The sequence below is a fragment of the Hirundo rustica genome, chromosome 4 (assembly GCF_015227805.2).
Source record: "Hirundo rustica isolate bHirRus1 chromosome 4, bHirRus1.pri.v3, whole genome shotgun sequence".
In the NCBI taxonomy this organism is placed as follows: domain Eukaryota; kingdom Metazoa; phylum Chordata; class Aves; order Passeriformes; family Hirundinidae; genus Hirundo; species Hirundo rustica.
In genome coordinates, this window is record NC_053453.1 from 21883911 (window position 1) to 21897808 (window position 13898).

General features: G+C 37.9%; 1 protein-coding gene across 1 annotated transcript in view; it reads left to right on the top strand.

Annotated features, from left to right (window-relative positions):
- The first annotated feature begins 98 nt into the window (after window positions 1-98).
- ATP6AP1 (ATPase H+ transporting accessory protein 1) overlaps window positions 99-13898 on the top strand; it is a 50783-nt gene continuing 36983 nt past the window's right edge. The window contains exons 1-4 of the mRNA XM_040062141.2: window positions 99-295; window positions 6414-6540; window positions 6637-6705; window positions 13552-13745. Coding sequence (XP_039918075.1) covers window positions 165-295; window positions 6414-6540; window positions 6637-6705; window positions 13552-13745 — 521 coding nt within the window. The 5' untranslated portion in view covers window positions 99-164. The remainder of the gene's footprint in view (window positions 296-6413; window positions 6541-6636; window positions 6706-13551; window positions 13746-13898) is intronic.

Here is a 13898-nt window from a genome sequence, read left to right on the forward strand (position 1 = left end):
TAACTCCAAGTTCAAGTGAAGGAAGTTCATGTTTTGAAAATTCCCCCTGCTGTTGGAGAGCAACGTCACCCCGCAGCCTGGCTGAATCCGGCTGACAGCAGCCCAAGCGGGAAGTGCAGCTGTGCACACGCTCGGACTTTCCCTTTGCAGCTGGCCAGTTCCGTATGCACTCGCCTGGAGCCATGACACGGCTCTGCCCTGCTGCTCCAGCCCTGCTGCTGTGCTCCCTTGCTGCGCTGCTCCAAATGTCTCAGTCGCTGGATCATGTGCCGATGCTGCTTTGGTCAACTCAGAGGTAAGAAATCGAATAAAAGCATATCCCTGCTTATTCTCCTGCTCTCTGTGTGTGTGCACGGAGTATATTGTGTCATTGAATATGGTAAATCTGTTCTGGGCAGTAAGATTATCCAATAAATAAATTTGCACCTTGGCCATCAAACGAACCAACAGATTTTACCCATCTTTATTTATAATTTTTATGTTCTAAGCTGAGCAGAAAGAAGTAAATAAATTCTGTAAACTAAAAATCTGAAGTACCTGTGTTTTATTCACCCTAAAGCATCTTTGAACCCGCTGTTAGAGATGTTGTGACTTAAATCCACAACATAAGACAGTGACACAAAGAGGAGCTGACCAAAAACTCTGGCAGTTTTTTAAGCCTTGGATTTCCTAACTTCTGAACCCTTACTTTTCACTTTAATGTTCTTTTTAATATAGGTTCTTAAGTAGATTGCCGTATGTATACGCATCAGTTGTTAGAAACAACGGCACTCTTGACAGATCCATAGACACATGAAATTCATAGATACATGAATACATATAAATTTGCATATACTTATGAGATAGGATTTTGAAGCTGTTTTGAAAGAACCAGGGATAAACCTCTTTCATTCCAGCCAGGAATTTTATTTATGTTCACTTTAAGGATTTTGTACCATTAATTGGGGTTTCCAGAAATATGGCAGGTTGGGCAATGCAGTAGCTTCAGGTAGAAGCTAGATATGTAAAATTGTCAGAAAAGTATGGCTCACTTATTTACCACCTTTGCTGTATGTTTATTCATCTTTTATTGATTTCCAAAACCTGAAACTCTGCATATAGAAATCTGCAAGTTTTGAAAAAGTTTGATTTTATAGCTTTTGCTTTTTTTTTTTTTCCCTAAAAGGAAAAACAAAAGAATGTTTCGACATCAAGGCAATTTTATATTCAAAACACTTAGTGATTCACCACTATATGACAGCACTCATATGACTATTAACCCATGTATTTAAAAGTAGAGTAAATGTTGGAAAGCACGGTTTTTAGGTTAAAAGTGATTCTAAGCAACTAAGAAAAGATCAGTGCTTTCTTTGTTCTACTTCCTGGTTTATATAAAAAACATAGCCCCTGTATATATAAACAAGATCTTATCACATAATCCCAGGTGGTCATAAAAGCAAGATTTCCATCACGATGCAATTAGCAGTTTGTTCTACGGCAGATTTTTCTGGTTTATACAAATCTAGAGCAAGAAAATCAGGATACTGGACTGAGTGAACAAGTTCAGGTCTCCAGGAATAGAACCTTTTATGGAAGAAGTGTTCCTCCAACCATTACATTTGCATTTTGAAAGGCAAAGTTCTTGTGGAGTCAAAATTACTTCTGGCGAAGGTCTATGAAACAACTGAAAAGAAGCTTGTCCTTCTTTTATAAAATAAAGTAACACTAACAAGTTTCTGTTTTTAACCCCTAGCTCTGTGCTTTACATCTTGGTACTTCACGGTGATGTGAGGTTTGCCGTGTGTGATCCACAGGCCTATGAAATTTGGACATTACTATTAAGAGTCTTAGGAAAGTTAACTACAGAATTGCAGGAATTATGGATATCTCTGGATATTTGTTCACTGTATAGGAACACGTCCCACTAGTAAAAAAGTTTAGCAGTTCATTAATCAACAGATTATGATCAGTGTTGATTCACTGATCTATTCCATCGCCCTTTCCCAGGTTATATGTTAGAATTTGATACTGAATAATTGAAGGATACTACGTTTTGTTCTAGTTTAGAACTAGCCAGTGTTTGCCAAGCCGTATCTTAGGACAGCTGTATTAGAGAATGCAACACTTTAAAGTCTCTTCTATGCATTATTACTGTAATCATGCTATTAAAGGTAATGTTAGATGCCAGATAGAGGTGAAACCTGGAGCTGACAAACACACACAGTGCACAGAGCAAAGGAAAGTGTGATGTCAGTTCTCACAGAGACATTAGTAAATCAAATACCTCTTTCCTCTAGGAGGAAAAATGCAGATCCTTACTTGGAGAAAAGTAAATTTTTTTTTAAAAAAACAACATTCTTTCTCCTTTCAACTAGGGAATAACTCAGTATGTCACTCTGTCCTGTTTTTCATAAAAGAATATATCACTGGATATTCTTCAAATAACTTTGGCATGGAAAATGTGATCTTTATTTTAAATCAGCCTTAAAACTAATATTCCCTGATTGGGTTTTTGAAGCAGGGAAGGTTGAGAGGCTCTTCTTGCATATGATACACAGCAAAAAATTGACGTAGCCATTTTGAGCCAATATTCAGAAGAATTTCTTTCCCTCCATAGATAAAGAGGAGTTTGAGCAAGTAAATTCATTAAAATTAGCTTTTGTGATTGCCCCCTCATGTGTTTGTTTTAGGAATGACTTTTGCCTAGAGTCTTAAAATATATTACTTCCTTTTTTTATGCTATGCTTATATAGAGAAAATAATCTTTTTCTGGAAAATGCTAACATAAAAAGGAAATTATTTTTTTAGCTATGATTTTATTGGATGCCTATGGAGATGGTCTGTGCCAGCATGAATGCTATTTTCCTTCTGGTGAGGAGGGGAAAACATGATTGCTTAGATGGTAATCACAAGGTGACTGATGGACTCAACTGACAAGAATAACTTTTGGGAAAGAGTTTTGAAGCCAGCTACAAAGCAAAAATGTAAGATAATGAGTTAGACTGCTAGAAGCCTTGTTATCTTCCCATCAGCCCTTCTGGTGGGTCCAGATACAGGAAATGTTGAAATCTTTGCTTCCATCAACCTAACTGGTCAAATTACAGAAAGAATACTGTTCATGAAAGAACATAATGTTGTCATGTCTGAGCAGTGAGGGATAAGAAAGAAGCAAAATATCAAGCTAAGTTTGCTTTCCTCACTTTCTTTAGGACATTGTTTGACTGTTGAAGGAAAGAGAGAACCGTTGAGTTTTAAGTTTCCTCAAACTTAGGATTCCTTAAACTTCTGTGCTCCTGCACGCACACTGAAGTGCGTACATGTGAAGACATGCTTGTCATTTTGAGCCCTGATGATTCTGTGGTGGGGAGTCTGATTCACTTGGCATGTGGCTCGCTTTACAAGGCTGTGTGTCTTTGGACACAAGATTTTATCTGAGCAATCCATAAAGCAATCAATATGTGTGTTGGCCTGCTGCCGGTTTCACATGGTGTCATCCATCGCTGGAGTGAGGAGTTCCGTGGGATGAGCTGCTTGACTGCGTTCAGGGAAGTACATCGTCGGTGTATCCACGACCCCTTGGCACTCACAGATCTCCATTTCACCCTGCAGTTCACAGTAAAGCACCCAGTAAAACATGCTGACCAGGCAAGGAAGCTGAGGGGCGTGGGCTGGAGCACAAGTCTTGTGAGGAGTGGCTGAGGGACCTGGAGGTGTTTAGCCTGGAGAAAAGGGGGCTGAGGGGAGACCTTATTGCTGTCTACAACTCCCTGAAAGGAGGCTGTGGCCAGGTGGAAGTTGGTCTCTTCTCCCAGCTAGCAAGTATTTGGATAAGAGGAAACAGCCTCAAGTTGCACCAGGGGAAGTTTGGCTTGGATATTAGGAAAAATTTCTTCACTGCAAGTGTGGTCAGGCATTGGAACAGGGAAGTGGTTGAGTCAGCTGGAAATGTCCTAAAAACCCGTGGATGTTGCACTTAGGCAGATGGTTTAGTGGTGGACATGGCAGTGCTGGATTGACAGTTGGACTTGATTTTAGAGGTCTTTTCCAGCCTAAACGTTTCTATGATTCTATTTCCATCTGAACCATGCTGAGAATGTTGTTGCACCAAGCAGACAGCAACAGCCCCCTCAGTGAAGGATGTAGCCTTCCCTACTACCATGCATTGTGCTCAGAAAATGGTTAAAAAGAAGCAAACTAAATGCATGCATAATATTTTGAATATAAGCATTAGGCAAATGCTACATTTTAATAGAATTATTAACCAACTGATGTAGACTTTTTTATGATGATGAAGTTACTAAAGATGACGGCTTGAAAGTTAAAAACGTGTCACAAAAGGTGTTTTCAAGGTTAGATAGCTAACAAGAACTGCTTCAAGGAACACAGAATTTTTTAGAAGCAAGGATGCTTTAAAAGAGGATCATTAAACTTCTGAGGTTTTGAGTTCACAGAAAAAGCCTTCACCATTGTGCTGCTGCAAATAATTTCACTCTGTTTGATGTACTTTCTGTTACCTTTTATTTTTAATTGCAAGTCCCCAAAGTTCTCAAAAGCTCCATTTTTTTTCTAAGATTAGGTGTGAAATAGATTTATTTAGTTATTTTTAAAATAAATAAACCAAGATATTCAGTGTCATTTTCTTTCACACAAGCCATTTTTTTATCATCTCTTAATTTATCTGCTTTTTCTTTAATATCATTCGTACTTTGATGTGGCCATACAAGGCACAAAGTCAGTATGAAAGTCAGTTCCTGAAGATTCAGAATCTTTGGGACTTACTGTGTTTTCAAATATGTTAATTTAAAAGATTATACTTAATTTTTTGAAATTGTGAGGTTTGTCTTCTCTGAAAAGTTGAGGCATGCCTGTTACAATTTCTCAGTTGTTTATGTTCAAAATATAAGTTAATGTGGATTTCCAAGCACAAATTAACAAAGAAGTGAAGATGCTGAGTAAAACTAAGAAAATATCAGATAATTTCAACCAATAAAAAAAACATTTCCTTCATCTCAGCAAGATTTAATTCTAAAGCTTGTAAAGTGACAGACAAAGGTTCTACTAGAATTTAATTTTCACATCTCCAGACTTCTGAAGGAGTCTTCCACATAGAGAGTTTTCTCTAATACTTTCCCAAACCCCAGAGTCTGAAGTGAAGTAGGTATCATCTAGTGCTGCAGGACTGCACTAGTTTTATCTCTACCATGGGTGCAATTTGACACTTTCAATTCACTTTCAGCAATCTTCTTTGGAATTACAAGGAAGAGTACAATTTAGATTTTCTTTATCCAAAAAACAGCATTGAACTCCACCTATGTGTTCATTAACCCTGTTCTACCTCCATCTTAAAGGACTGCAAAGTTGTTCTCATTCATAAAAGCTTGCTGTGCAATGGTCATTTGCAAATTGCTTGGGTTGGAAAAATTAACTTTTATTTCAGCTTGATCAAATTGCAATCATATAATAACTGATGCTAGAGCACAAAACAATTGCCTATATTTGAGTCTTTGTAATTAGAACCAGTTAGAGTGTCTGGAATATCTATTTTCTCAGGTTTTAGCAATTGATGTGTACCTGGGTAAAGATGGAAGATTATGCATCAAGTTCACGGTTTCCCACAGACAATTTTCATTAGTCAAAGCACCTAGGAGAAAAATGTTAATTTAAAGTTTCTTCCCTGTAGACCCATGTTTAGAGTCCTAATGAGGTGTTGAAAGAATAATGCCACCTCCTGTTTTGCCTGTTTTCTGTAGTGGCTAAATTAATAGATGGGTTATTTCTCTGTCCAGTTCTCACAGTGACAGGTTGGCAAAAGAGTTGTAAGCTGGGTGCCTTGGGTCATTCCATTCAGAAGTCCTCATGCTGCTGGAAAGGTGGCTTTTCCGAGCGGCATCTCTAGAATGGTTCCTACATCACGAAAACCTTAGGAGAGAACCTGTTTACAGTAGCACTGAAAGACACTTCTACTAACAAAAGTTTTATAAAAACTATACTAGTTTATGACAACTTGTGTAATCTAATCTGAGTTCCTGACCTCCTCCTCCTCCTGACCTCCATCTATCAGCACTGCAAAGTGTTTTGGGAGTTGGGATGCCATCCGGGAATCCTCTCTGAATGTTTTAAATGTGTTCTTCTTCATTGCACTTACTAGCTAACTTTTTTCTTTTTTTGAAAGATGCAACTCTGCTGTTGTACACAAACAAGAAAATGGAGAGAGACATTACCCCTATTCATTCTTGCTTTAATACAAGTAAATTTGATACAGGCATAAATGGGCAAGTTCTTTTTCTCTTGAGTAGAATGAAAGTAAACTGAACTGCAAAGCTGATCTTAAATGAAAGATGATGGTTTCATTACCTGCCACTGCATATTTAAAGAAAGAAGATATGTCATCCTTGGCAGCAAATTTTACAGAAAAAGGAATTATTCCTTTGTAGATCACAGTGGAATCCAGACACTGCTGTGCATGAAGGACAAGTTGTCTCAGCACAGGAGCTGACAGAACTCTTGCAACCTCTTTTTACCCAGAACTCCAGAAACCTCGTCTTGTTCCTGCAAGATAGGGTATGTACATAAATTTTTTTTCTCACCAATACTGAGTCCTTACTTAAATGAGATGCCATGGCTCCTTCTCACCAACCTACTCTCTTTGTTTTTCAGCTTAGCATAGATGATTTCACATACTTCAGTGAATCCTATGGCAACAAGAATCCGTTTCAAAATGTTCAGGCAAGCATTTATCTCTTTTATTTCTTTATGTGAAGTGTTGAAAAAGAAAAAGAAAAAGAAAAAGAAAAAGAAAAAGAAAAAGAAAAAGAAAAAGAAAAAGAAAAAGAAAAAGAAAAAGAAAAGAAATGCAAATAATTGGGAAAAGGGCACTGAGTTGCAGAAGTTTTCCTATTTAAATTATTGAGATTGTTCCAGTTTAAGGAGATGTGTTAAAGGAAATTGAATTTGCAGATATATGATTTGTAGCTATTATATTTTTAAAGACTGAGTTTTCACAATTCATCATAACTGACAAAATTGTTCTTAAATATGCTACAATTTTCTATTGTAAAATATATATATATAAAAACTTCAATACCAACACTCCAAAATTCTGTTTTGAAGCCATAGGGAGAAAAGAACTTATAAGAACCAATAATTTTTTTCTTATTTTCAGAATTCAATACCTTTTTTTTTCTTTTTTACAGAAATTGAAGCTTATTCAGGGAGTTAACTGTTTTATATTTGTATTAAGTTAATATATCAACAGATGCTATACTGCCTTAATCTTCATGAAAAAATAATGCTAGTTGATTAACTTGAAGTAAACTCTAGGCACAGAATTTAAGATGGAATCCTCCTGAGTCAGGCAACAGCTTCAAATTCTGTCCTCACTGAGAAGGTTTATAGATTTTGTGCAGAGCATCTATGGCTGTACTTACATGACAGTATATTGAAATGTAATCAGACAAAATATTCACTTGTGGAAGTCATTAAAACATTCCTGGAGGCAGTGCAGGATGAATGTAATATTAGTAATGTAAATGGTATCAGAAACACACAAGGAAGTGTAAATTCCCAAGCACCACACAGCAAGCACTATATGTCATTAAATAAATAAATTCACATAATAGCTGTCTCTACATCTGTACTAAGAACCTCACATCTTCCTTGTACAACTGGAACTGGAGATATTAACTTCTTTGTCACATAACTGCATTTTAACACTGATGCTTGAAGAGAAACAATTATTCAGAGTATCTACACGGGTTTTCTGAAGAGGGAATGAGAGTCATAATCATCTGTACTGTAAAGATCAGTGGTCATGTCCACAGGCAGATGCACTGGTTCTTCTCTGCTATGCCTTATCTTCTCAGGGTTTAACATCTCTGCAAGGTTGTATCTGGAGCAAATTTTTGTTGCTACCTGACTACAAAACTGTTTTAATTTCAGCTGTTTGACATGCATAGCAATGCATGACATTGCAAGTTCCTAATAATGTGGTGGTCTTATTTAAGTAGGCCCTGGATGGCATATCAGAGGCATTAAGAGGCATATCAGAGCATTTAAAACATTCTTCTTTTGCCTTGTAAGCAGGACTCCATCAGCACTGTAGACAGAGATTGAAAGCTTTAAAGTCTGGAGGTAAGGTCAGAGACTGATAAGGTCAGGTGGTATAGAAGGGGGTTGGGGACCTGGTGAGGGCAGGTGAGGAGGTCCTCAGCTAAACAAAAGGTCATGTGTAAGTCCATCATTTTCTGTATCTGGCAGGTCAAAAACTTGCACCCAAGTGTTCAACAATCTGAATAAATGTCAGCAGCTGGTGTCTTTTCTGACCTTGACTCTGTTCCCTCTCTGTCTTGGAGCTGAGAAATTTTCCTATTAGGGCTTCTTTAAAACTGGAAAGTTTATTTTATAATTTGCTCACCTTAACTCCAGCACTTCCTACATTTGTTCTGTTGGATTTGGCAATCTTAACGCTTTTCTAGTGTAGTTTAAAGGAGGTGAAGTGCTGTAATGTGAGTGAGAGATGAGATATATAAACTACATAATTCTTTTTCACCTAGGTGCCCATAGAGAGAGTTTTGTCCTTATCTATTGCATAGGTTTTAGTTCTTAGTGCCAGAAAAGGAACTTTATAGTCATCCATATTGAACATAACAATCTACAAAAATTTGCTCAGTTGCTATCATATTACTTGAACTCTACTTAAGATACTTTGGGTAAGAAATCAGTTCTTAATCATGCTGTAAAAGATTGCAATAATATTCACACAACACAGGAAAAAGTGAAGGTCAGGTCTGAGTTTTCTCACTGGGGAAATTAGAATCCTTGATCTTGCATAATCACAAGTTTTTTACCTGCACAGTCTATATTATAAAAGTGATCAGTGAAGCTATAACAAATGTTCCATTGCCCTCAAGCATCCTCCTTTATAAACTTCAGAAATGCAAACTTATTCATAAGCCTAAGCTGGAGATTTAATTTAGAATGTATAAGTGCATGTAACAGCATGTGTGCTACAAAAAGAAAATTTTATTTGAAAAAGAGTTATATGCTTGTAAACCCCAGAAACATTTGCAGATATTCAATTTGTTCAGCTGCATTAGCAGCTGTCCTGAGCTTTTGGTGTCAATGGGTTTGCATGCAATAAAAGAATCTTATTCCAGTTAATACAAAGGTAGATCATTTATCTTGAACTCTCAAACAACTTCTAAATTAAATCATAAAATACAAAGATTAACATTTGGGAAACTTCTTTGTCAAGCAGTTACCTACCCTACAAACTATTTTTCTTTAATATTATCTTTGGCTTTCCCCAGACGATGCTCAGATCCTTAGAACTGACATGTTTATTAACACACTCCAATTAGTGGCCAGTTGTGCAGCTGCATAATTATGTCTGTAAGTCACTGGCACTTGTAGTCTGCTAACTCCATCTTATCCTCACTCAGTGATCATGGACTGAGCAGTCCTCTTTAGTCACTTGTGATACAGGTGCACTAATAAAGTTTTGATTGTCTTTATTTCCTTTCTTTTAGTTTTATTATATATTTTTTACAAGGGAACATGCACAGAACTGCATAATAATCAAGATAAAAGTTCATCATAGATTTACTCAGTGACATGATGATGTTTTGTTCTCTAGCCTTTTCTACAATGCTATTAATATTTGATTTTTTTTTCAATCCTGATCACTATCAGCCTCTGAATTACCATTTTCAAAGAGCTGTTGTAACTCTCAAGGTTCCATTACTGAAGGGTAACATTCAGTTCTATTACCCATCATTGTGTATGTAAAATTAGGTTTGTTTTTCTGTCACCCTGTACTGTGCTAAAATCAATTTACATTGAATCTGATAAGTTATTCAGTTGCCCAAGAGGCTGTACCAGAAGCTGCTTCTGTTGTTCATCAGTCAGCCACTGCCTTTACTAATCTGAAAAATTCAGCATAATGAGCAAGTTTTGTTAGCTCAATACTTATCTTTTTATCAGATAGTTTAGGAACATATAGAACAGAACAGATTCTAGTGCAGTAACAGATACTTTTTTATACTCCTTGTTTGCTAATTTTTTACCTATTCTTTAGCTACCTTCATGTGAATATTCCCTCTCTCTCTCCAAAGCAGCTTAGTTTCTTAAGCAGCCCTTGCTTCAAGACTTTGACGAATACCTTTGATGGGTTCAAGCAGACTGTACCATCTAGAGCTTACTAGAGCACATGCCTATTGACTCCTTCAGATATCTTCAGCAGAATTGTTAGGAAAAACTTTTGTGAAAGCCACATCAATCGTTTCCCCAATACAGTCTTTGTTATTGTTGTAGTCTGTATTTTATGCTTTGGAATGCTTCCTCCCATTCTTGGACTTCAGGTTTTCTTCTCAACAGTTCCTTGGATCTGCCTGTAACCCTCAGGGGAAAAAAAAAAAAAAAAAGTGCTATGTTTCCCACTATATAGTACAGCATGGAGGTTTTTTCAACATTACTTCCTGCAGCTGCAACGCACTTAATCTGGTAAAGTACATCAAACCAATTTTCATTAAAATTATAACTTATAGCTTTATGCATACATATGCTTATGCTTTATGTGTTTGAAGGGCATGGCTACAGTGTAGAAGTTTGTGGGATAGATAATAATTGGAAAGTTAAAATTAAACCTTCCCCTTCTCCTTCTTTTCCCCTTACCTCTCTCTCTCATGGTCCCTCTTCTCTTCCTAGCTACTATGTGGTTTTCTTTAGCAGAATGCAAAATCAATATCCTCTTCATGCTCAACCCCTTTTGGAGTTTTCATGTTTTGAACAAGCATGGTAGCTGAAATCCTAAAATGTGTAAAGCAACATATGGGAATTGTAAAGAAAAGTGCACAATTGCCAAATGACAAGGACAAAGAAGCATGGGATCAGTTTGCCTACCTGAGGCTTTTGAGTTGATATCCTTTTGTGTCTGCTCTTCAGATGAAAAGCAGCTGAATGCCAGTGGCTGGAACCTGAGACAGATGGCAGTGCAACAGTGGTTTGGAGCAGAAGCACAATTAAGATATTACTCAGTAATGATACATTTTAAATCTTATTCTACATTAAATGAGTAATCTGCTTAATATATATCCTTGGATGAAATGGCAGTTGTCATTCTGGCTGCTGCTCTGGGACAAGGGATTAAAATATTCAAAACAAGACAAAATCATTGAATCAACCAGAATTTGAAGTCTAAATTCAAATCTGTAAACAAATCAAAAGGTTATGTTTCATCTTTTTCTTCCAGGAGGTGCTAACAGCACTACTCAAAGACCTGTACACAGGATCAGTGCTTTCTGCTCCATTTTAATTTCTGCAGTTACTTTTCTATCAGTCTGGTAAACCAGACAATGCTGCATAATCCTCCCTTATAAGCATCTATAGGAATGTGAAAATACCTATTGCCTTTCCCTAGGAAGAAAGATGTGAGCAATTTGAAAGAACCAGAGCAGGTCAGAAAAGTGGTAAGCAGTCAAAGAACAGACAAAAAGGAAAAAATTAATAGTAGAAGAAAAGTGTTAGGAACACCACAACACTTACATCGGAGGGAGAGAGAGTCTGTAACTGCCTGAAGATCTGAATGTTGGATCAAGTGACAGAATTAATCTAGGAAGTTAACAAGCTGTAAACTAGGACTCAATGAAAAAAAATCTTCTAGTATTCATATTTGCATTGGGTTTCTGTGGCACGATTTTGCTAGTGGGCGGGCTACAGGGGTGGCTTTTTTGAGAAGCTGCCAGAAGCTTTCCCCAGGTCCTAAAGTGTCACTGCCCCAAGAGGGACCCACCACTGACCAGGGCTGAGCCCGCCAGAGATGGTGGTAACATCTTTAAAAAGGTGAAGTTACTGCACAGAAGCAATTGTGTTTTGAGGAGAGGAGTGAGAATGTATGAGAAACCAGCACCAAGGTCAGCACAGAAGGAGTGGGTGGAGGTGCTCCAGGCACCGGAGCAGAAATTCTCCTGCAGCCTGTGGTGCAGCCCATGGTGTGACGGCTGTGCCTCTGTACCATGGAGGTACATGGGGGAGCAGAGATCCACCTGCAACCCAGGGAGCACCCACTGCCAGGAGAGGTGGATGCCCGAAGGAAGCTGTGACCCTGTGGGAACGCTCCTGGCAGGAGAGACCTGTGGAGAGAGGAGCCCATGCTGGAGCAGTCTGTTCCTGAAGGACTGCACCCCATGGGAGGGACCCACGCTGGAGCAGTTCAGGATGAACTGCAGCCTGTGGGAAGGACTCTCCTTGGAGAAGTCCACGGAGGACTGACTCCCATGGGAGGGACCCCATGCTGGAGCAGGGGAAGACTATGAGGAGTCCTCCCCGCAAGGAGGAAGAGGCAGTAGAGACAATGCGTGATGACCTAACCACAGACCCCTATTCCCATCTCCCTTCACCACTGTGGGGCAGGAGGTAGAGAATCAAGGGTAATGGTGTGCCTGAAAGGAGAGAGGGGTGGGTAGAAGGTGTTTTTAAGATTTGGCTTTATTTCTGTTATCATACTCTGATTTGATTGTTGATAAGTTTAATTAATTTTCACAAGTCACGTGTGTTTTTCTTGTGTAATTGGTTAGTGAACTCTCTGTGGCCCATGAGCCTTTTGTTTTCTTTCCTTTGTATAGCTGAAGAGGGAAATGATAGAGCAGCTTTGGCTGGTACCTGACATGAGACTAGGGTGAACCCACCACATCATTAAATATAGGCTACAGTAACTTTTACAATTTTCAAATCTTCATCATGCATTTTGTTTCCCCAGATATTTTAGGTTAATTTTATTATCAAGAAAAATGCTTGGAAAGATGTTTTTTGACTATGCAGTTTCCAAATTTATAGAGTGAGAATGATTTCAATTCATTTCACTCAAGTATCTTTATCAGAAACTCAGTCATCAGAATTGTAAATAAAGTGAAAGATATCCTGATGCTTTATCTGAACCAATTCAGCCTGAACTTAATAATTTGTGCTTTGAGTAGAAAGGTGGAAAGTATATGACATTTTGTTTGAATTTTGCTCAAATTTTGTTTGTGTGTGTCTGGAGGCTCTGTAGATGCTGAAATCTGCAGCTTTCTTTAATTAATAGTTACAAATTAGACATTTTTCTATACCACGTGCTGTACCACCAGTATGTACACAAATGAAGGGTGTTTATTATGCAAACTATGGCTTAGCTGAATGGAGATGCTGGAACTGGAGGTGTCTGACATTGTTCTTTCTCACTTCCAAGGGCATTTAGTTAAAGAGTCATCTGAGCTTTGCTTCTGGCAGTGTTCATAACCACTATACTCTTAGCTGGAGAACTTCCATATCATCTGTCTCTCCTCTTCCACCATACATGTTGAAAAGAGTAAAAATTTGGTGCTACTGAGTGCTTTAAGCTTGCTGCAAGAAAGTTCAGGAGCAGCCTGCAAGCCACCATCAGGCTGGTGAGAATTCACTTGCTGTTTACTATGGAGGTTCCTCACCTTGAATATTAAATTAAGGATACATAAAAACCAAAACCACAACAACTTGTGTTTGATTATTAGGCAACTGAATATTAAGCAAGTAAATAAACTTCTCATAAATTTATTACAGGAAATTCTTCAGTCTTCTCCTTCATCTTTAGTTTTGCCAGCTGTTGAATGCAAGGCTACCAGGTATCTCCTAAGTGTTCTTCAAGAATCAGGAGATTGGAAGTTAACAAATGTAACTAATCTCAATATCTCTCAGCTGGAAGTGAATGCATCTAACCCAAACTTACTGGTGGTTCAGCTGCAACCACTTTCCAGGTAGGAGCTTATTGTGAACAGAACTGACACACTGTGTGCATGAGTTTTTGAGCCTTTGAAAATGTTTGTTTTATTGAGGAAATTTAAAAAGTGGGAGCTTGTAGGGTTATCAAAATTGTTTCTCTTACAAGGATGAATTCAGTGTTTTTCAAA